This window comes from Sciurus vulgaris, assembly GCF_902686455.1.
Source record: "Sciurus vulgaris genome assembly, chromosome: 11".
Taxonomy (NCBI): domain Eukaryota; kingdom Metazoa; phylum Chordata; class Mammalia; order Rodentia; family Sciuridae; genus Sciurus; species Sciurus vulgaris.
Window position 1 is genome coordinate 38,533,245 of NC_136472.1, and position 24,702 is coordinate 38,557,946.

The 24,702-nt window shown below is 35.5% G+C and overlaps 1 protein-coding gene across 1 annotated transcript in view; it reads right to left on the reverse strand.

Moving 5' to 3' along the window:
- The window catches only part of CAPRIN1 (cell cycle associated protein 1), a 37,621-nt gene that overhangs the window by 2,992 nt on the left and 9,927 nt on the right, over nt 1-24,702 (reverse strand). Inside the window, exons 3-18 of the mRNA XM_079105684.1 lie at nt 20,406-20,468; nt 20,219-20,305; nt 16,676-16,914; nt 16,501-16,583; nt 13,789-13,926; nt 12,569-12,621; nt 12,396-12,485; nt 10,042-10,197; nt 9,848-9,956; nt 8,153-8,214; nt 6,901-7,011; nt 6,575-6,724; nt 5,555-5,705; nt 1,401-1,595; nt 828-928; nt 419-482 (exon numbers count right to left, since the gene is read on the reverse strand). Coding sequence (XP_078961810.1) covers nt 419-482; nt 828-928; nt 1,401-1,595; nt 5,555-5,705; nt 6,575-6,724; nt 6,901-7,011; nt 8,153-8,214; nt 9,848-9,956; nt 10,042-10,197; nt 12,396-12,485; nt 12,569-12,621; nt 13,789-13,926; nt 16,501-16,583; nt 16,676-16,914; nt 20,219-20,305; nt 20,406-20,468 — 1,852 coding nt within the window. The remainder of the gene's footprint in view (nt 1-418; nt 483-827; nt 929-1,400; nt 1,596-5,554; nt 5,706-6,574; nt 6,725-6,900; nt 7,012-8,152; nt 8,215-9,847; nt 9,957-10,041; nt 10,198-12,395; nt 12,486-12,568; nt 12,622-13,788; nt 13,927-16,500; nt 16,584-16,675; nt 16,915-20,218; nt 20,306-20,405; nt 20,469-24,702) is intronic.

The following is a 24,702-nucleotide window of genomic DNA, read 5'->3' on the forward strand; positions in this document are numbered from 1 at the left end:
AAATATAATATGCATGTTTCAAAAATGAAAGAGGAATAATAAATTTATATAAATGTTCAATCTCATTCCAAAAATGTCTTACAAAAATGTCTCAATAAGTACTTCCTAAAAACATTTAGCAGGTTTTAGGACCTGAAAAATAATTTCCAGTTGGAAAAACACTTTTTCTGAGGAAGAGAAAATGTTCTCATTTTCAAGACAGTTTTATATAGTAACAGGGATAGTCATTCAAAAATTAAAATTTGGATTCAAGATTATATTTTTTAGAAACAGAGCATTTCATTTAATCCCTAGCAACAAGTCTGGAATAGATAAATGTATTCCTAACATGTAACCTACATGCAGACTATGAACAGCTCTTCCAAGGCCAGAACAGAAGCTCCACTTAGGAGCTAGGATCACCACCACAAAATATTACCTCGTGGGGCTCCCCGTGGTCCACTCTGCCCAGAGCCTCGCTTGAAATTCTGCTGATATCCATCCTAAAAGACAAGCTCGTTAGTACTGAAAAGAAAAGGTAGTTTTTTAAAAATGCTTACCCATCTATCTCTATTCTTACAATCTAACACTTGCATAACACAGAATTCTTATTATTTGAAGACATTTCAACATCACAGCTGTTATACTTTAATTTCTGTACTTGTTATTCTCAAAAATATTGAATGAGGTATGTACCTCTGCTCCTGAAATTCACTGTCAGACTATATTAAACAATCTATACTGATTGCTAAGAAAAGCCAAAGTGATCATTTTCTATAACAAAATATCTTAGACATTGTAAAATTAATCCCCAATTAGTTATTGAGATCCAGCCTATATTTACCTACCCGCTGATAGCCAGAGTAGTCCCGGGGAGCACTGAACTGAGACTGTGTATAACCACTGTTTGGAGTGTTAGAGAATGAAGGGCGGTAACCATCATATCCTCCTAGAATTTAGGACAAAAAATATTAATAATTTCTTCACAGTAATTTTTACTTTCTTATTAATGACAAAGGGGAAAACTGGAAAACCATAAGTCATGCTAGTTCTAATCCCTTATGCTGATCCAATGTGTTAAAGAATCTGTAAGTACAAACTGCTTGAGAACTTCCAATTTTCACCCACTGTGTAAAGACACACACATTTAAAAATAGCAAATCCCCATAAGTTCTAGTAATACATAAGGCAATTCTCTCTCAAAAGACAGTGATTTGACAAAAACGAGGAAGTTTTTCTCAATTCTGTCATTTAAATAATTGAATACATAAACACTTCCTGTTTAAAAATATACCCAAAAGGCTAATGTGGATATATACCTTTTCCCCAAAATCATATTTATATATATTTTACAAATCAGAGAACTCTAAACAATAAAAAGTGTTTCAAACCTGCTTCTCCACCCCCCCTTTTCTTTTTACCTCTGAATCCATTGGCAGGGCCCCGGTATCCATTCATCAAGCCTCTAGCACCACGGGAACCTCCACGGGACACACCACGACTATTGTAATAAGGCTGACTGCTCCGTGGAAATCCAGTGTTCTGCTGAGGAGGTTGCTGGTGGTTACCAGTCACTTGATGGGGCTGGTCCTGGGAACCATGGTAAGTGCCAACCACTATAGTAAGAAAAATAGTTTAAATATTATACAATAAACACAGACACAGAGCTCATTACCATTTGTTCTCCCACATGCTTTCTGTAAGCACTATCTTCTAGCCTCTCAAAGTTTAATTGTTTTCTAAATAAATTTACATACTAATAATAGGAAAAATAATACATTAATGAAATTCTTGTTTTTCTCCTACCCATAGATTAAGTTGAGGGGGGTAAAATTCTCCAACATGATTCCAAATTGTTTACAGCAAGATATACAATTCTATCCTTTCAAACAAATGATTTGAAAAGGCAACATATTGTTAACACCTTCTGAAAGGCATCTACGTTTTAGCAAAAGAAACCCACAGTAAGATTTATATGCTAAAACAGGATAATTACCACTGTGTGCCATTTAAATACTTCTTTTCATTAAAGTTCCTTATTAGTATAAGTTTTCTTGTTTTCAAATTATCCGTGGAACTGAATGAAACATGCAAATCCATGCTCTCTCATAACTAAGCAGCAATATGGCAGAATATGCCACCCATAACACAGCTAAATCAGCAGATGCCCCCAACTCATAGCCCATAATGCGTGATCCCATTTCAATATCTCTGAAATATAAGCACAGCCAATTGAGAAAACAGTTAAATGGTACACTAGCAACTCAACCCACTTAAAGGTAAGCTTCTAGAAGGTTCATATTACCTTGCACACACCCACTCCCTTCCACACTAAAAATTCTAGTGTGGAAAACTAAATACTGAGGCACATTTCAGGTATAACAACCTTCACAGGGAATAAAAAACAAAATGCTAGAAGTGTCTAGGAGTTAAGGAATGTTAACAAGACAAAGGAAAGTCCACAACCCAGGAACAATGGTCAACAGCCTGCCAAGATTTCTCACTTTGCAACAGAGAGTAAAGATTCTATAACTTTTGAAAATCTTTAGCTGAGCTATTTTACACTCAAGAAACTCAAGATACTCTCTTAGTTTTTAGAATGCTATTTTGCAATGAGAAGGGTAGAGAATAACCTAGAAGAGATAGGCTCTTTCTGAATTCCTTATTGCCCCAACTATACTACTCAAGATAAAATATTAAGGGGCTGGGGAGATAGCTCAGTCAGTAGAGTGCTTGCCTTGCAAGCACGGGGTCCTGGGTTTGATCCCCAGCACCGCAAAAAAAAAAAACAAAAACAAACAAAAGATATAACATTCTTACATAGATTGCCTTTTAATACATTCCCCAAATTTAAAATTACAAGCAAATACCAAATACCCATAAAATTTTCTATCTAAAAGTGCATTCATATGCACATAGTCAAAAAAAATAATACTCAAATCACTTTATCAACAAGAATTTTATTCATTTTGGTCAAATCTCACTCCAAGAAACTCACAGCAGAACAATTCAAGTGTGACCTTCATTTTTAAAAAGCACAGATCCTATGTAAGTATTTGTAAAATATAACCTTAATAGTCTATAAAGAAAAGCCAAGCCATGTGCAGTGATGCACACCTGCATCTCAGCTACTCGGGAGGCTGAGGCAGGAGGATCACAAATTCGAAGCCAGCCTTGACATCTTACCAAGACTGTTGTCTCAAAATAAAATTAAAAAAAAAAAAAAAAAAAAAGAAAGCAAAGAAAAACAGAAAAGGAAAACCCAAAGATCTTTATCAGATTCTTTTTTTTTTTTTTCATGTTGTTCCTTATTACAATTATCCACGTGGAAGCTTTTTTCTCATGAGAGATAATAAAATAGGATAAATGTGTCACGAAAAGACTGAGCTGTTTGGAAAGAGTAACAAAAAGAGGTCTCTGTGAGTTGATATTTGAGCACAGACCTGAAAGAAGTCAAGAAGCAAGCAGGGCAGGAACATAAGTTTATACAAGATGGTAACTATAGTTAATAACACTGTATGGTATTCTTGCATCACTAAAAGTAGATTTTGTGTGCTCATCATAAAAGCTGTAGGAAGTATATGATACAAGTAATTAGCTCAATTTAGCCGCTTCAAAATGTGTATATATTTCAAAACATCCAAGTTCTACATGACACATATATACATACTTATATACATTCTTGGGTCACTTTAACAATTTTTTTTTTTTAACAGAAGCAAGTCAACCATACACATATCAGTGGAAGATAATTTCAGATTAAAAAGAAAATGTAAGGGTGCGAGAACTTGCTATGATAGTTACTAGTGTGGATACAGAGGGAAAAAATGCTATGTAAGATACAGACTAGAACAAAGATAGGGCCCAGATCAGATACAATCTTTTAAATGAAGGTGTTTGAGTATCTTTTATAAATGTAATAAGAAGCTACTGAAAGATTCTGAATAGAAGACATCTGATTTACATTTTTTAAATGATCACTCTGGCTGTGTGGAAAATACAGCAGGCTGAAAGAGCAGTCAAGGGAGTCAAGTTAGGTGACAACTGTATTAGTCCAGATAGGCCATGATTATTAGTGGTGGTATGAAAATGTTCAACAGAACAAGGTAGGGACTGGGTGTGCAGTTCAATGGTAAAGCATGTGCTTAGCATGGGTTCAATCCTAGCACCAAAAACATAAAAAAAATTTTAAACAATGCTTATAATCCCAGCTACTCAGGAGAATGAAGCAGGATTCCAAGTTTGAGGTTAGCCTCTGCAACTCAGCAAGACACTGTCTCAAAATATGTAACAAAATAATTTAAAGAGTTGGGAACGGATTCAGTGGTAGTGTCCCTGGATTAAATCCCCAGTACCACAATCCATCAATAAATCAAGGTATATGGGTCAAGGGATATGTGAGTCATATGTAACAAAATAATTTAAAGAGTTGGGAACCGATTCAGTGGTAGTGTCCCTGGGTTAAAACCCCAGTACCACAATCCAACAATAAATCATGTGACTCACATGTGACTCACAACTAGAAAATACAAGTAGAATGCAAGGGGGCAAGACAGTTTCAAATCCAATGACAAAGGGCAAAATTAATCAAGTCAAATGATACATAGTAATTAATTTCATCACATCATCTAAAAAGATGGCTAAAAAGTAAGTATATTAGGGTAATATTGAAAAGCTTAAAATAAACCTGTACCACACATAACTTATGGGTACACAGCCATAAAGTAGATAAAGGAGCCTTAGAGCAAGAACCCTAGGTTCATCATTCAGAAGCTGAGTATAAACATAACTGACAAATTTCTACCAGATTATAGATGATTCACCTCCACACTAATTACAAGTATTAACATTATTGGATTTGATAAGCCTTTACTACTGAAAAAATCTACAACATTGAATAATTAGAAAATTTCAGATTTTTTTTTTTTTAAATCAGTCTGGTAAAATTAAGGTATTAATTAACTCCTATGATTTTAGGAGATTTGTTAGTTTGTTGAAGGATTCCACTTACATTCCTAGGAGTTAACCAAAACCCTAAAGAGGATAGTCATGCCTTACAAATATAAGAAATCCGAAATATATATAAGAATTGGCCATATAATGAACTTACTTGCCAAAAAGGATTTTGTTTCAACCTTGTCCACCAAATAAACTCACTGTGAGATCTATTCACAAATTTTACTAAGAAGAATCAAGCCAATTCCCTATTCTAAACTTTATTTAACTGATTTATTGCCATATATCATGGTAGCAGGTAGCAGTAATTAAAAGGTAAAAATAATTAAATATAAAAGTTTATCATAATTCAAACCAGATTAATGCCAGTAAAACTATGCACACAAGTATATCTATAAAAGTTCAGTTATCAAAGGAAAAAAGGCATAAGGCCTCCAAAATTGCATATAATTCACACTAAGTATAGACTCAATCAAGATTAGCAATGAAAAAAATTCATATGATCTACTACCAAAACAAAACTCTTAGGTACCAGTACTCTGGAGTTTAAACTGCCCTAATACTATCAATAACTGTGCTGGAAAGCAAGCAGCCAATAAAGGGACACTGTTTTCACTACCTGTTTGAAGTTGTTCTTGCTGAAGCTCTGTTTGTTCCACTTGATGAGGCTGACTGGAAAAACTCTGGTTGTAACTGGCCTGGTACTGATTTTGCTGTTTTAAAGTTTCTGGTTCATTTACAGGAGGAACTGGGGCATTCATATTGAACACCTGAAATTGGATAAATGATTAGTTTCTCCCTTCATTCCTTTCTTTGAATGTGGCAGATCTTGATGATGCTGGTTTCCCCTCAAATGTAAGTAAGGAAAATCACAGAAGTTTCAAAAACACAAATATCACCCAAAAAAATAACCCTCAATGAGCCTCAATGTGGGAAAAAATAAATGTATATGCACATGTATGCATTGTGTTTGCACTTAAGTGTTTGTACTTAACATGCAAACAGCAGCCTTAAGCTTTTTAGATATGTAAGATCTTTTTTAGTTCCTGATGCAATACCACTTGCAGAAAATTATAAATTTAACTGAGTTGAATATTTAATTCACTTTTTCAAAACTACTTTATTCACATTTTAATCAAGTTAATATTTTAAGTATTTAAACATTCCTCTTTAAACTCTAAACATTCCTTTGAGACCTGATTTAGCTGTATCACACAGGTTATAGTATTTCATTATCATTATTTTATAGGATCTCTCCCAATTTCAAGATGCTTGTTGAATCATGGTAAAATATAACTTCTACATTGTACTGTGAAATACCTCACTAAAACAAAAAGACTAAGCATCTAGGGCAAAATATCAACTATCAAATATAGGATATGACTGTATAGATGTTTTTGTACATTTGAACTTAGTTAATCAGATCAAAAAGGGAAAACTGCCAACAAGAAAATGCAAGTACATTAAGTTCAGATTTACCTTTGAGAATTCTAACAGTTTATGTTCAATTAAATATAACCCTACAATTAACAGCAAATGCAGGCCAAGCTCTGTTAAGTGCATATTCTTTGCTGACAATGTAACATGATTCTTTAGTACATACTTAAGTACTTAATATTGGTTGGATTAATTTGCTCACCGTCTGCATGGACTGGAATGGAGCTGCATTTACATTGATTCCACTGCTATGTAAAGGTTTACTTGTCCCAGCCTGAAACACCTGAGGCTGAGAAGCAGCAGGAAGGGATGATGATGCTGTAGTCTGGTCTGTGTTTAAAGAGATTGTTGCCTAAACACGGAGTGAATAAACAATTAGTGGTTTTAAAACTTTTTGTGTCAACAAGTCAACTATTTCATGAAAGCAAAATAGGTTCAAAAAGAAGGGTCACAGTATGAATGGCAAAGTACCTTTGCCCAATTCAGGAATAAATGCTTCAATAAATTATAGAGTCTTATAGAACTTGCCTGAATCTGATCAATTGGTTCCTTTTGTGGCCGTTGCTCTGTAGCATGAGAAGGCTGGTACAAGGGTTGAGATGCTGTGTAACCCTCACTTGTGGATGAAACCAAAGGAACCTAGACAGAAATTGAGAAACCAAGGTTTCTTTCTTCTTACAAATCTGACTTGTCAAAAAAATAACCCTGCTATGCTGAGTGTGTTTGCCCACACTTGTCATCTCAGCAACTAGGTTAAGGCAGGAAGATTCCAAGTTGTCAAGGCCAGCCTGGGCAACTTAGTAAGATCCTGTCTCAAAATCAACAATAAAAAGGACTAGGAATGTAGCTCAGTGGTAAAACACCCACGGTTCAATCCCCAGTATCAAAAAATATATACATATTACTCTGCCATAAAGAATGATACAATTATGGCATTTGCAGGCAAATGGACGAAATTGGAGAATATCATGCTAAGTGAGATAATCCAATCTCAAAAAACTAAAGGACAAATGATCTGGCTGATAAGGGGATGATGACATATAATGGGGGGTGGGAGGGGTTAGAGTTAGGGTTAGGGTTAGGTTTAAGGTTGGGGTTAAGGAGGGTGGCAAGAATGGAGGAAGGAAGGACTGTATAGATGGAAAAGAGGGGTGGGAGGGGTGGGGGGAAGGAAAAAAAATAACAGAATGAATCAAACAACATTACCCTATGTAAATTTATGATTACACAAATGGTATGCCTTGACTCCATGTACAGAGAAAAACATGTATCCCATTTGTTTACAATAAAAAATAAATATATATATATATAAATGTTAAAAATAAATAAACCAACGCTGATATAGACCGGGCTAAAAACTGATACACTTCTAAAAAGAAAAATTAATGTCACATCTCTGCATTTATAGACTATAAAACATAACAACTGCAAAAAATACATACATTTTTAAATCTCAAAATAAACAGTTCAGTATGTTCCCCCAGTTTCTAAGATTGCAAAAACTATTCTAAATTTTAGAACTGTGTCTAAACCATGTATTCTAAAAATCTACTTGGTTTAGAAAGCACACTTTATTTTAGTAAACTATTATACACAAAAATTATAACTAAAAAATAATCAAAAGAGAAATAAATGTAAACACGAAAATAAAGACTGGTAACTACTCATGCCAACACAATTTCTAAGACAAGACTTGGCTCTGATTAAATGCATGCCTGATTTTCATAAGCTAAGAAAGAGACCTAAAAAATAAACTTCAAAAAATATTGATCACTCTTACCTGTGTAGCTTCTGGTTGTACAGGAACTTGATTAGGCTGAGCAAGTCTAGATTCAGAATGAACTGAAAGGAAAATTACTCTTACACAAAATCAAAATTTTTAAGAGATGTCTAAATACCGTTAATGTGGCTCCTAGTGGCAGATTTCTATGGCCAAATAATGAACAATATTTTGGTGATCAAGACAACTGGGAAGTACAGGTGATATTTTTGCTTTTAATAGAACACTTTGGTTTACTGATAGCTGGGGCTTCAGTGGTGGAGTGCTTGCCTAGCATGCATGAGACCCTGAATACAATCCACATTACTGCACCCCAAAAAAGTTTCCACAAGGGAAAAAAAAAAGAAAACGAAATGCTTAAAAGAAGATTATCTAATTGACCCTTATTAATAATCACCACCACTCTCCCATGCTGTTCCCCAAACCACAGTTAAATAGATCATCAAAATATCAATTATACCAGGGGATAGGTTTGTGGTTCAGTGGTAGAGCGCTTGCCTAGCACATGTGAGGCACCAGGTTCAATTCTCAGCACCGCATATAAATAAATGAATAAAATAATGGTCTACCAACATCTAAAAAAATATTTTTAAATATCATTAATACTTTGAAATTAACAGCAATATAAAAGAGAGATATGGACCAAAAAATAAAATAAAATAAAGAACCACTGATTAGTCACTTAGAAACCACCAGCTTCCACTAGAGGGTCTAACAAACTCAGCATTACTTGAATATCTAAACAACCTTATAAGCTGTGTCCATGCTACAGGTGCTGACTTTGACACAATTTACAGGCTAGGAAAACTACACACCTTATTTCTCTGGTAGAGCTCAGAAAATGAACACTAAAAACTGTGGCTATCTTCTAGTATGCCTAAAGTTTGTTTTGTAACTCTTGGTAGAGATATATGCTTCCTTTCCTATAGAGAAATCCTCTAACTACCTTACCAAAATTAACTGTGTCACTGAACATGCTTGTACTCAGCAATTTTCTATGACATTTGGGATTATGAAACAGTTTGTGTATACACCACTCTGTGCCACTAACATTGGTATAGGACGGGGGGATGGGGGACAAGAAGACTCAAAATCACTAACAGTTCTAGAGAGAAGATCCACTTAAACCAATACAAGGCCCTGACGCTATTTAGTGCTACTTCAAATAATGTTAAGAGCTGATGTAGGCAAATGCTCAGAAATCCTCTTAAAAAAAGATTCCAGAGAAAAATCAACCTTACTATTTTTATTCCCAAGATTAAGTTTGAAACATAAAGTCAAGTAAAATTGCACTTATGCAAATTACAAAAACAGGCAAAACTGATCTGCAGGGTCAGGAAGAAACTGGGTGGTTACCATGGAGTTAGAGAAGAGATAACTAATAACTGAAAGGGGACACAAGTTTCTGGAGTTCCAGTAATGTTCCATTTCTTAATCTGGATGCTGGTATGTTTAGTTTGTGAAAGTTCATCAAATGTGTATGCATTTTTCTGTATGTCTCTACATCATGAAAAAATTTTAAAAATTATGGAATTACAATTCCTGTAGCAAAAACAATTACCATTTCTCTTCAAACTAAAAGACAAGAATCAATAGTTAAGCAAGCATTAAAAGGAAAAATCTCTGTAAAACCTGTAAGCACTAGTGGGTTCTATATTTACTTTATCTCTCACATAAAACTGTACAATTACTAACCAGGAGGGCAAACCAGTTGGGGCATGTCCATGTTTTGTGTTGGATTCATAGGTTGTGCAGATACAATGGCAGGATCAAGTGTCTGGTTTTCAAAATCCAGCATAGAATCCTATAAGTTAGGATATAATGAAAGTAAGTCAAATAGTTCGAACACTTAAACTTTCTATTATAGTGCTTTACTAAAACATACTTACCTGTATAAAATTATAAGGCCCCTGCATTTGTGCCATAAGATCTTGTACTCGCTGTCTCCTTACAAGAGGATCTGCCTGAGCCACAGGAGTCAAAGAGTGAGGCTCTGGTACTGAAGGAGATGCAGCCTGAGGTTGCTGCTGGAGTGAATTTACCACCTGAAGTAGAGAGAAAGTGGAAGAATAAAACTCCACTCTTTACTATCAATTGGTCCCCAAGTTACATATGCCATCTATAATGCTAAGAGAACAACAGGCTTTGAAGTAGTTACTCAAATAGACCACAGTATACCAAACTTAACATTCTGATCAATGGCATCACTTCTACATTATTCTCAATGCCTCACGATCACTATGTAGCATCTCAAATTTACTTTATAAACTGCTTTCAAAGAGAGATTGCCTGTGCTTTCTTCCAAAAATAATGTATTCTGCTTAAACTATTATGTCCTCTATAACAACTGGATCTATGAGATCTATATCAAATATACATATCAGTACCTGGTATCTAGTCAGCACTCAAGAAGTGTTGGCTACTATTAGCATTAAAATTTGGAATTCTTCTATTTTCTCTGCCAATATAACATGGCAGGATTAAGCTCTCACCACCCGACCTAAACTGCTATGAAAGCTGTTCATTCTACCAGTCTTTTCCCCAACTCTAATAACTTCCTTCTCTTCCTTATTGCTCTTAACAAATCTCTGGTCTGCTTAGAAATTCTCACTACTGTATCACATCAAATTCATATTCTCTGGATCTTTAGACCATGAAAACTACTATCTGTTGAGTCTGGGGAAATCATCTTATTTCCATTATAAACAACACTGAGATAAAAAAAATCACTAAGCTATTAATCATAAAAGCCAACTTATCTGTCTGCTAACAACTTCAGATGTTCCAAAAATTCCTAGAACCCTATATGGTTAGCCCTTAAAAGACCCACCCAGCAGATATTAAGAACAAATCATTAGCACAGTGCTTAAGTACAATAATATGCACATCAGTCAAATAAAATGCAAATACTTAACCACAAAGCACTATATGTTAGTTCCCAATCTTTTTGTTAATAAAACAACTATGCTAATAATTCATTTCTACTCCCTCTCCCAACCCAAACACACAATAAAGTACTGAAGATGGAACCCAGGAATGCTTTACCACTGAGCTATATCCCCCAGCCCTTTTAATTTTTGATTTTGAGATAGGACCTTGCTAATTTGCCAAAGCTGGTCTAGCACTTGTTTGGCTTCCTGAATCATTGAGATTATAGAGATATACCACCATGCCCAACCTTCACTTCTACTTCAATATCCATGCTAAAATATAATTACCTGATCCCACTAAAAACATGTAATTAAGTCTACTTAGTACAACTAGTTGGCACATCTCTTATACAAATCATAATACTACAGATTTTTTTTATCTGTTTTTCGCCTAACCCCCGTCACATTTTTAAAATGCATTTCTTATTTGGCAAATATACACATTTTGTTGTTAGGGTTTCGTGGGAATAGTATTTTCATCCCTATTAAGTAACTTTCTGGTGTAAAGGCCCAATTCTTTACCCATTCTATTAACATTGTACATTTTGATACTTCAACACAGAGCTGAGGTACTGATGCAATTATACCTTTGGAGAATGACCCTGATAGCAGAATAATGAAAAGTATATTACCCAAAGCTTAAAACTACTTCCTACACTTTGGAGGTATAAAGGAGACATGAAAAGACTCAGAAGGCTAGGACCAACCAGTAAGGCTTTTTTTTTTTTTTTTTTTAAACTCTTTTGCAAGGCACACCAAAAAGAAATTCAAGTACAAGTAAATAAATCAAAGCTAACTTTTCCTCTAATTAACTTATGCCAGGATGGTCTAAAGGCAGAGAGGAAAAATATTAGGAGAACAATGAACTAGAGATGAGAACCTGGAGGAAAAAAAAATGCTTAATATGAGATATGAGATAACATCAAGAAACACTGAGGAAATCCAAAGTCTCATATCTAAAAAAACAGCATTAGGGTGAAGAAGGTCATACTTCCTACAAGGTTGCTTCTTCTGAAACTATCAATATGGAAGACCAGATTTTAACAGATCAACCTGATATAAGAAACCATAATTTTCTACTTTTGACAGATTAACTCATAACTTTGTATAAAATAATTTTTATAATCAAATCAGCAAGCAGCAATTCTAGTACATAGTCACAGGAATAAATGAATCATCTTTTACCAGTCTTGTGTAATGAATTTGTTATTATAATAAATATACTAACGCTACAAAAAAAATCTTAATTGGTCCTCAGGAGAGATCAAAATTACTAAAGACAAAAACAATCTTGTAATACAGAGAATTCTTACCTCAACCGTTTCAACTGTCCACTCATCTACCACCTGCTCCTTTTCACCACTGCTGAACTGTGTTTCTGCCATAAATTGTCTATTTACATACTGCAAAGCAAAGTAAATGTTTGAGACATCTGTTTGAAAGAAAGGTAGAGGCAGCACTAAAAAAAAAAAAAAAAAAATCATACCTCTGTTGATTCAACTTCACTTTGCTCAGTGTATTCTTCTGCTGGCTCAGGTTCTAAGAGGTTAAAAAAGTATTAAAAAAAAACAAACAAGATTTCAATTCAGTGAAAGCAGTTTATCTAATACTAGAATGGAGGATAATTGTCATTCACAAATCTGTCCAAACTCAGAACATACAACACCAAGAGTGCACCCTATTGCTAAACTAGACTTTGGGTGACATGCCAAAGGCAGTTCATCAACTGAAACATATGTACCACTCTAGTTGAGGTGGTATGCATGTGCAGGGGTAGGACAAAGTGGAAAATTTCTATAAACTTTGTTCAATGTTCCTGTGAAACTAAAACTGCTCTAAAAAATACTCTAGTTTTTTAAATCATGTAAAAAATGCAACAATTCTTTTTAAAATCCAAATAATAGTTCACCTATATTTTACCATTTTTACAGTAATGTTTAGAAAGTTTTCTTTACCTTTATTGCAAAATAAATTAGTATTAGTAGAGTTTATTCTACATGGGGTGTAATATAAATACAGAACTACCACATTAAAATCCTTCTGTTTCCATAAGTTATAGTATAAAGCAGCACACAAATTAAAATCTTATTCTCCATTTTAACATAATTAGGAAAAATAAAAACACTGCCCTATATTGTTATCTGCTACTATAAATTTCAACAATGTACAATCTTCTCTTCTGGTTTCAACTTCAGAACTAACACTTACACAGTAATTACCATGAACCTGGTACTCCATATACACTTTACATATTACATTCTAAATGAAGACCTGAGGTACAAAAAGCCTCAATAACTTGTCCAAAGTTCTATAGCTGGTAGGCACTGAAGCCAAGATCTGAACCCAGGTAGTCTGATTCTAGAATCCATGCCTTTACTATTACAAAATTTATGCTCTGACAACGTACACTGTACTCACAATTTTACTCATTTTAAAAAGTAGTCATAGTTAAGTAACTAGCAACTTTGAGTATTTTGATAGGTGTTAAAATCATTTAGAAAAGACCTTGCCATCGAGATGTTAATAAGGCAAAATTACGGTATTATAATCCTCCCATCATTAAAAAAAAAAAAATTCATCCTATACACAGGTATGATAAACAGCAGTAAGTTCGCATGTCAGACAAAAATTCTATTTTATAACTTGCAGCAAAGGAAAGTCAGACTCAGAACCTAAACTAAAGCTCATATTTCCCTAAGTACTCACCAGCTTCAGCTACCTGGTCTTCCACTATAGGTGCAGAGGCTGCCTCTTCTTCCTCACACAGCCCATTCTGATGATTATGGGTGCTATCGAAGTAGTTTGACTGAAAAACACGCTCAACAATTTCCTTTAGAGCTTTATCTAAAAAAGAATATGAATTAGAAAGTTAAGAGTATCAGATGAACAAAGATTCAACATTCTCAAGTACTGTGATAAAGAGAAAATCACCTAACCAACTACCGCAAAAACATACATAAGATTTAATCTCACTGAGAAGTATTACACAGTGATAAAGAAAAAGAAGAACCTATCTAAGCTTTATGGGGGGTTAGGGGGGAGGAAAATTACATCATGAATAGTACACAGGCCCAAAAGGTTGGACCTAGTCAGAGGAGATCACTTGGGGTTTTCCTGTTGTAACTGCTACAAAAGCTGAGAGAGATGAATAAAGGTGGGTAAAAGTGTTTCAAGGAAGAGGAAAGTGCATTTATAAAGTCCTAAGCAAGGAAGGATGCCAAATTCAAGAAAAGGATACCACTGTGACTGGAGCACAGGAGGAAGAAAAAGCATAGGAGTAAAGATGATGCTGCAGAAGACTGGATAAAGGCCAGACTGTGAATGCCCTTAGGAAAAACTGCATGTAAAACATATTAAAAAGAAGTCTTTTAGAGATTTTAAAGAGGGGAAAGGAAGTAGATTCAGTAAGCAACTGTATTAGATAAAAAGATATAAAAATAGAATAAAAAGAAAAGTAGACTCAAAAGGCAAATGAAAATAGTCAAATTTGGTATGCTAGGATATTGAAAAGGCCTTAGAGGTATACAAAAGAATTATTCTCAATTTCCAGGCCTTGTAATATAAATCTGTATAAAGGAAGGCCATTCCCTGATAGGTCACTGTACAGAAAAATAAAACTTTAAGGGCCATACTTGTTATCAAAGTTTTCTAAAATCAATCCGAATAAAACTATTACCAGGGGCTTGAGTTGTTGCTCAGTGGTAGAGCGCATGCCTTGCATATGTGAAACCCTGGGTTTGATTCTCAGGATCACATATAAATAAAAAAAAAAAAGGTCTATCAACTAAAAACATATTTTAAAAAACAACCCATTACCAGCCCATCACAGTGGCTACAATCCCAGTGGCTCAGGAGGCTGAGACCCTCTCTCCAAACAAAATACAAAAAGGACTGAGGATGTGGCTCAGTGGTTAAGCATCCCTGGGTTCAATCCCAGGTATCCAAAAACAAACAAACAAGCAAAAAAAAAAAAAACATAAATAAAGCTGGGATGAAGTTTAGGGGTATGGCAGTGCCCCTTGATTCAATCCTAGTACATTCCCCCAAATCACCCCAATTTACCACAGTTAAAAGTTGATTTAGTGAGATTGTGAAATTTAAACGTCCTTTTTAAAAATAATCTCTAGGGCTGGGGAGATAGCTCAGGCGGTTGAGTGCTTGCCTTGTAAGCACAAGGCTCTGGGTTCAATCCCCAGCACCAAAAAAAAAAAAAAAAAAAAACTCTAGTTGTACATGAGATACATTATGTCCAATTAACAGGAGTCTAAGAACTAAAAATTAAAAGATAAAGGAATGACAAATGGAACGTACAAGATGAAATGTTCTTCGTAAAACTTCAGTCATAAGGAAAAACCAGCCCCTACCTAATAACATAAACTTCAGAAAGTCAATCTGGTATCAAATCTATCTAGTTTAAGCACAGTTAAAATTCTATGTAAAACTATGTCAAGGGACTGGGATATATCTCAGTGGTGGAGAGCTTGCCTAGCTAGCAATGTACCAAGGGCTTGTGTTAGATACCTAGTGCTAGTATCCCCAATGATCCATGTCAAAGGCTTGGTTGCCAGCCTGTGGTGCTATGGGGAGGTGGGAACCAGTAAGAGGCAAAATCTAGTGGAAGAAGTTAGGTCATTGGAGGTGTGCTCTTGAAGGAAATATTGGTACCCTAGGCCCCTCCTATCTGCTTTCCAATTGTGTGGAGGTAAGCAACTCTGTTCCACCACAGGTTCCCCGCAATGGTCTGCCCTGCCACAATCCCCAAACCAACAGAGCAAGGTGACCATTTACAGAGATCTCTGAAACTATGAGCCAAAAAACTTTCCCTCCTAATAACTCAGGTACTTTGTCATAGTAACAGAAAGCTGATTAACATCCAGCACCACAAAAAAACACAAAACCATGTAAGTTAGGACTCCTATCTTTACAGACTGTCACTAATGGTTTTTTATTTTGTTGGGGTACTGAGGACTAAACTCAAGAGATACTCTACCACTGAGCTACAGCCCCAGTCCTTGTAATTACTTATTTTCAGAGAGGATCTTGCTAAGTTGCTCAAACTTGCAATCCTCCTGCCTCATCCTCTTGAGGGGCAGGAATTATAGGCATGTGCAATGGTGCCCAGCTGTCACTAGTTCTGACTTACATAAAACACATACCACAAACATGCCCAAAAAGGAAACAGGAAAGTGAAACAGTGGATGAATGTAACTTACGCACTTCTAAATTTTCTTCAACATTAAGGAAAAAACGAAATTTTAAAAATTTAGGGGCTGGGGTCGTGGCTCAGTGGTAGAGCACTTGCCTGGCACGTGTGAGGTAGTGGGTTCAATCCTCAGCCCACATAAAAATAACAAATATTTTTAAAAAAAAATTTCTTTTTAATTTAGTTACAAAACCAGAGTGATTTTTGATACTTACAGGTTGTTCCACATACAGATTTTTCCTTCCCTTCCAACAAGTCCCACAAATGAATGGAGGCATGTTCATACTGCTCATTCAACCTTACAATAATAACAAACAACTAATTAATTACCTTTTAGTTGTTAATTAGAGGCAATTATTTAGGAGTTTCTATTATCAAACAGCAATATACCTTAAGCTCATGTCCCGTTCAGGGTCTACTAACTTGTAGAATTCATCCAACAATGACAATTCCTCTTCAGACAATATTGGTACTCCATTCAACCCTTGTTTCAAGTCAGTTCGCACTTCATCGTCTCCCAATTTATCCAAAACATACTGTAGCTCTAGTACAGTTTTTAAACGTTTCTGTTCAGCTTCTTCTCTCATAAGCTGTTCCCGGCGTGCTGTCTTCTTTATTGTTTTCTGAATCTATAAAAGAATACAAACTGTAAGACACCAAAATTAAAACCTTTTAAGTACCTTCCACCAACTTACAAGGGGATACTAAAATCCAGTGTCTCCTTGCACCCAACAATCCACTGCTATCAGAAAGGCATTCTGACTGAAAATAACAACTAAAAGTGATGGGTTTTTATGAATAAGAGGACACTGGAAGAGTTTTATAAAACTTAAATATTTAGTTCAATTTCAGGTCCAATGTAAATAAGATATATTTCATATGGCTGGGTTTAGTGGCACACACTTATAATTCCTACTCAGTAGGTTGAGGCAGGAGGATCCAAGTTTGAGGTCAGGCTGGGTAACTTAGCAAGACCCTGTCTCAAATAAAAAGGACTGGGCATGTACTTCAGTGGTAAGAGTGGCTCCTGAATCCAATTCTAAGTACCACAAAAAAGAATGATTCCAAATTTAACCAATCTATTTTAACATAAGATATGTCTTAAGCAGCTGCTAAAAATTCCGAACACATCTTTTTCTAAATGGTAATATAACTACTGTTGCCAATGAATTAATGTATTTGGCATTTGTTCCTAAACAATCTAGCAGACAAGGACAGTAAGGAAGTGGAATGGGTACATATGAAATGATTACCCATGAGATAGATGCCACAGAAGCTATGGATAGGTACAGAGATGTTCGACATATTCTTAAGTTTTATATGTTTGAAAGTTTCTGATACTAGAACATATAAAAATTAGAATTAAACTGAGTCAATTAAAAAAGCATGAATTATTTTTCCTACTACACTTTTTCTTCCCTGGAAAGGTTGAAGGGATAGCATCAGTCATACTCAAATATTTCTCTCTTCCTTTTTTAATGTTTAGCATCAGTTTGGGGATACAGAAAGGTCAGTCTTTTCAAAAACTCATTGCAGTGTTTTCCTTTCCACATTTCCCCTTTCTCAAACCTCACAGCGATGAACTGACCCAGAGAAAACCAAAAAATAGCCAGGCACAGTGGCGCATGCCTGTAATCCCAGCAGCTTGGGAGGATGAGGCAGGAGTATCAAGAATTCAAAGCCAGTCTCAGCAACTTAACAAGGACCTACACAACTTAGACAGATCCTGTCCCAAAATTTAAAAAAACAAAAACAACTGAGGGGATGTGGTTCAGTGGTTGAGCGCCCCTGGGTTCAATCTCCAGTACAATTTAAAAAAAAAAAAAGGACCCATGATATCTACAATAAGGGGGAAAGGGACAAGACCTGAGAAGAATGATGAAGGTTACAAGAGGACAAAACCATAATGGTAGCAGAGTGGGCAAATGATATGTTAGCAATAAATGGAAAGGAAATGAATAATATATATGAACAGACAGATAAGATATTAGTTAGGATGGATAAAAAAGCTTTCAAGGAGAAAGTGACACCCATTAAAATGAATGAGTTTTTCAATCTTAGGGGGGAGAAGAAGCAAGAATATGAAAGGAAGTGAGATGCAAAAGAAGATAATGAAGAAAGCTACTTTTGATGAAACAGCACCTCAACTAAGGAATAAGGTGAAAACTAGAAAAGGTAGGCTGAAGCTCTTGAATGCTTAGGAAAAAAAAAAAAAAAAAAATCACTGCCAATGAAGTTAAAGGTTCAGACAAATGTTCCTGAAAACACTAAAGAGTTAAAATAAAAGCAAAGAATACAGATATATAACTTATTCAGTGACAATGGTTTCAGAAATGCTGTATTAAATTGTATGGCAACACTGCTTCTATGACCCATGAGAAAGGAAGGAAAAAGAAAATGAAAAGGAAAGAAAGAATTAATTGAGTACAGTTCATCAAGCCTGAAATTCTGATCTAAGCCAAGAAGAACAAACCCCTACCTGGGTCTACTATGGTCTATATATGTCCCCCAAAATTCATGTGTTGGAAACTTAATCTCCTCAATATAACAGTCTTACAAGGTAGGGCCTTTTGGGTGACTATTTAGGTCGTAAGAGCTCATGAATGGATAAATGCTGTTGTTAAAAGGGACTGCAGAAGTGGGTTCACCCTCTTACCTTTCTACCTCCACCATAAAAGGATATGGCAAGAAGGTCCTTACCAGAGGCTGGTGCTTTGGTCTTGGTCTTTCCAGCCTCCAAAACTATGAGAAATAAATTGGGTGGGGAGGGTTTACAGGGAATAGAACTCCCGGGCACTCAACCACTGAGCCACATTGCCAGCCCTATTTTGTATTTTATTTAGAGACAGGGTCTCACTGAGTTGCTTAGCACCTCACTCTGTTGAGGCTGGCTTTGAGCTCTCAGTCCTCCTGCCACAGCCTCGGAGCCACTGAGATTACAGGCAAGTGCTACTGTACCTGGCTTAGAAATAAATTTTTGCTCTTTATGAAAGTCTATGTATTGTTATAGCAGCACAAAACAGACTAAGATATTGTTTGGGGGAAAATCGTCAAAATTTTTCCTTCATCAAATATAATAAGATTAACATTAAGTGCTTAAAATATATTAGTTATGTATCAAATACTCTTCTAAGCACAGTCCTATGAAGTAGGGACTACTATTATCACCACTATAGATTAGAAAACTGATATGCTATGATGGCCTCTTTCTTTTACCCTTCTATTTTCTCCAGAAAATCTTAATACAGGAACAGAGAAATTAAGTAATTCATCCAAGGTCATAAAACAAGTGATAGAATCAGATTTAACCTAGGCAATCTGCTTCCTGAATCAGATCTATTAATCCTTGTATTGCATTATTTCTCATGTAACAGACTGTCAGAGATAACTATAATTTCAATGTTACTAGTCTTTCCTCAAATAAACTACTTATTCAGAAAACTTATTTTTTTTTACACCAATGAGATCTTTAAGGTAACTTACTATATGACTTTTGTCCTATCTCAAAGCTTAAGTCCTTTAAAAGACATCTCTCAGGTGTTACAACAAACTACACAGACTTGCTTCCAAGGCATCTTACATATAATCTGATCCTCTGGGCCCAGTGGCACAGACTTGTAATCCCAGCGACTCCAGAGGCTGAGGCAAGAAGATCTCAAGTTTAAGACTAGCCTCTGCAATTAGCCCTAAGCAACTTAGCAAGACCCTGTCTCAAAATAAGACATTAAAATAAAAAAGGACTTGGAAAGAGGCTCAGCGGTTAAGCACCCCTGGGTTCAATCCCTGGTACCAAAAGAAAAGATACAATTGGATTAACTCTGCTCACCTTGTAGAGAGCTTATAAATGCACAGAAGGACTAAAATCCAAAACACAAATTTTTCTCTAACCCTATTTTTAGCATTTCATAAACACATGTATTATCTTTTACATACATCTTGACTTAATGCCATGAAACTTCTCTGTAGTTCTTTTGCAAATTCCAAATTATTTGTGACTTCCTGGTACTTTGATACAGCATCCTAAAATGACAAAAACAGAACCCAACATTATTAGAATCACAAGAATTGTAAATTCATTTGCTTATTCAAAATAGTAAGCATAAAAATATAACATCTTTACCAGCTGATCTTGATTAAGCCTTTCTCCTTTATTCATTCGTTCCTGATAATCATCAAGCTTACCCTATTTAAAAAAAAATTTAAAAAAAATTATTCTATATTTGAAGTGTGTACCAGTTTAATGTAAACATGACAAAACCCAAGCAATCATCAAAATGTCTCAAATTTTGCCTTAAATATACTTTTGAGATAATACTCCAGATTAAGTAATAAATTAAACACTAAATTTAATAGTGAACTAAAAATAAATAATCATCACAGCTGAATGATATCAAATACCTATAAATCAATGAAACATCACTTATCTTTTACTGTACTCAGAAAAGCAGCAGAAAGGCCCAGGCATACAGTTCCTAATCACATGGGAGAGGGTCACAATTTGGTTAGGATTCTGTTTCTACCCAAGTAAGCATATCAGACATTTACAATATCGAATTTTTATGGCCTCTCTCCCCTTCTTCCTCCCTTCAAGGATTCACACGAATAGATAGTATAAAAAGAGGGTGTTTTCCTAAATAATCCCATAGGCATATATTGTCTTTGATATACTTTATTTATCTTGAATAACATCAGATATTTCCAAGTTACTGTTTTCACTTAAGGGCAGTACACTAGTCAAGAGTTTTGCTTAAGGATAAGGGTGAAAAAAAAGGACCCTCTGGCTTAAGATCACCTCTATTTGCCAAATTGAAAATTCTGAAGGTTTCCCACACTACTACTATTAGATAAGATTCCAAAGAAAAAGGATACTTAGGTAATAAAAGAGTCAAGAATTAAGTTACTGAAGTTAAGGGTTGGAAGATAGGAAATAAAACAAATCTATACTAAGAAGAAAATACTTAAAATAACCATAGTAAAATTTGAACATATGTAGCGAGCAACAGTAACATTAAGAAGCCAAATACAAAGGAACATACTAATAAAGAACATTCAGAGCTTCAGAAACCAGGTTAAAAGCAATGGTAGTCAAGTTTTTATAAGTCAAATGATCCATTTTCTTTGTACCAGAAACAAGTCAACTTGCATAACCATCCTACCATGAACTGAAAGGTATACAATTAGTCACACTGGATGTAAATAAAAACAAGATAATTATTAAAACATTAAAAGCCAATTAAAAGTTTCCAATTTTATTTAGATTAACTACCTCATGCCACCTATAAGCCCTCAGCTAAAGAGGTACAAATTCAAGTCTACTGGTTGAAAAACAGTTTACACTGATCTGGTGAGCATAACCCCAAGTGCGAAAGACATGCTCAATTACCTCAGAACACTCTAAGGGTTAACAAAAACAGCTCATTCCCTTTGAAAGAGAACAGACTATTTTCCTTCTTCCCTGGAACTACAGATTTAACCCAGAGGCACTTTTCCACTCAGTCACATCCCTATCCTTTACTTTGAGAGTGGGTCTCATTGAGTCACTTGGGGCTGACCTCAAACTTGTGATCCTCCTGCCTCAGCTACCAGAGTTTTGGGACTGATTAACAGGCATGCACCACTGCTGCCAGCATCTATTTTTCTTTTAAGGAATAAGACACTGAAATTTTGTTTTTAATTTATGACTCAGGATATTCCAATGTAACAGAATTATAGTCAGAATTCCTCAATCTAGAAACATACAGACAATAGCCAGGTGCAACAGCATACGCCCACAATCCCAGCAATTCAGGAGACGAGCCAGATGGACCAAGTTCAAGGCCAGTGTTGGCAATAAGACCCTATCTCAAAATACAAAATTTAAAAGGGTTAAGGATGTAGCTCAGTGATAAAGTGCCTATGGGTTCAATACCCATTACCTAAACAAAGACACATAAAGACAAGAAAAGATTTGCAAATAGGCATGCCTAAAATTCAGTACTAATTTATAGCAAAAAATCTGAACTAAACATGGTACACAGTGGTGGAAGGTGGGGGGTGTGCCTATTTCCTTATTATCTTCCTTTTTCCTATACTATTCTATACTTTTTAAGGAAACTGTTGCTAAATCTAGAATATACAGTAAGTATACTATGTATCTCTCACAGGGTAGAGTTTATGTTTAGTACTCTTAAATATTCTGCAATGAACACATAATAAAAAATGGTTATAACTATATGCAATATAAAAGATGTTAAGATGGACAGATTTGAGGGTATTGTCAGTACTTTCAAAAGCCATGAGCCTGTACTATTGTAGTAGGGTAAGCTATTCAATAGCAGAAAAGGTCCAAATTTTTACACAATCACAAATTTAGTATTCAGTCTACCTGAGAGCTACAGCAGATTACATTTTCCCAAAATAGCTACAACATCTGCAGCACCATATGCGATTTACAATGTGACCTTGGCACTCCCCCATTAAGAACTAGTCCAATTCCCCTAGTACTGTACCTGTATGGGCTCAAACCAGTACAGTATAAGTGATCCTGTAAGACTTTCAAGGCCAAGTCATAAAAGCAATCCATCTCTGCCTTGTTTACTGGTCACTGTATCACTTGTTTGGAGCCCTTGGCCATTACACAAGAAATCCAATAACTCTTGGGGTTGCCATGCTAAAATGAAGTAAGCCATGAAAAGAGGTCTCATTTAAGAGTTCTGCTCAGCAATACTGTGTTCAAGTTATCCTACCCCAGGCATCAAATATGAGTGAAAAAGTCTTAGTTTTTCTCAGGCATCACAGAACAAAGACATCAACCCTAATTGATAGGCAGAAATCTGTGAATATAATAAAATGGATGGTTTTAAACCCTTAAATTTTTTTTTTTTTTTTTTTGTAACTGGGGGGTCTAACCCAGGGCTTTGCAAATGCAAGGCAGACGCTTTGCCACTGAAGCTACAATCCAGCCCTTAAGCCCTTAAATTTTGGATTAGTCTTACACAGTAATAACTGGAACAAGGTTAAAAGGAAAATAAAAAGTAGCTACCAAATCAAACTCTAGCTTCATGGTACACAAGAATCTTTAAATAATATTCTGTCAATGCAAACTATGTAATAGAAGTGAGGCCAAGTGGTGCATGCCTGAAATCCCAGCTACTCAGGAGGTTGACGCAGAATGATTTCAAGTTTGAGGCCAGTCTGGGCAATTAAACAAGATCCTATCTCAAAATTTAAAAATTTCTAAAACAGTTGGGAATGTAGCTCAGCGGTTGAGCACAACTGGATTCAATCCTCACTACTGCCAAACAAAAAGCAAAAAGAACTCTGCACAGACAAAACAAAGATGTGTTTTACTAAACTTATGTACCTTTTGACTTTAGTTTTAATTATTGTTAACATTTTTTGTTTTCCAACCCATAACAATTTGAAAGCCAAGATTCTTAAAGTGAGGAGGATGGCTACTACCACAACAAATGAGTTATAACTGTGATGGAAGAATTATGTAAGTCATACTGAACAATCTCAAGAATCTCTAACATGAGATTTCCAAAAAGTATGCCACAGTTCTTTATACTTAGCTAAATTTCCCAATCAAAAGATGCAGGAAACTAAATGATGGAAGCTACCGGTCTTTCAGGAAATATACTTTCTAATCACAATAAAAAGTTTCATTGTAGCATTATGAAAGTTCTTCAGTTAACAATTAATACGCTCTAATCTATTATACATATATTATCCCCTGAACCTTGCTCAAGCTTCAGAAAAGTAGGTTTCTAAGCCTGGCCAAAATTACTAAGAAACAGCACTCACTGAAGAAATAAGCAAAACTCATTAATAAAACTACTGAATCGCATAAAAAACTGTTTGGAGGACACTCCCTTTTTCTTTACCTGTATAATACAGGATCTCCTGGCTGTTGAGGTGTATGCCAAGGAATCAGGTTGGATGAAATCTCTGTTCACTGCTACATATAATCAGATCTCTACATAGCCAGACTCTGTGCTGGTCTAAATCAGTAATTCTCATAATTCTCAAACCAGCAACTTCAGTAACAGCTGGGAAACAGAAATGCAATGTCTCAGGCACAACCCTAAATCTACTGAATCAGAAACTCCAGAATTAGGACCCAGTAACCTATATTTTACCAAGTTTGATGGGTGACTGTGCACACCTAATTTTGAGAAACACTCAATATAGATAAAAAATAACTCCCTTGTAATAGCAAAACTAATAATACTGAGAAGTAAGGTATTATTTTGAATCACACATGCAATACTGTGCCAGGCACAGTGACACACCTGTAATCTCAGGGACTGAGGAGGCTGAGGCAGGAGGATCACAAGTTCGAGGCCAGCCTCAACAACTTAGCAAGGCCTTAAGCAACTTGGTGAGATCCTGTCTCAAAAATAAAAATGGACTGGGGATGTGGCTCAGTGGTTGAG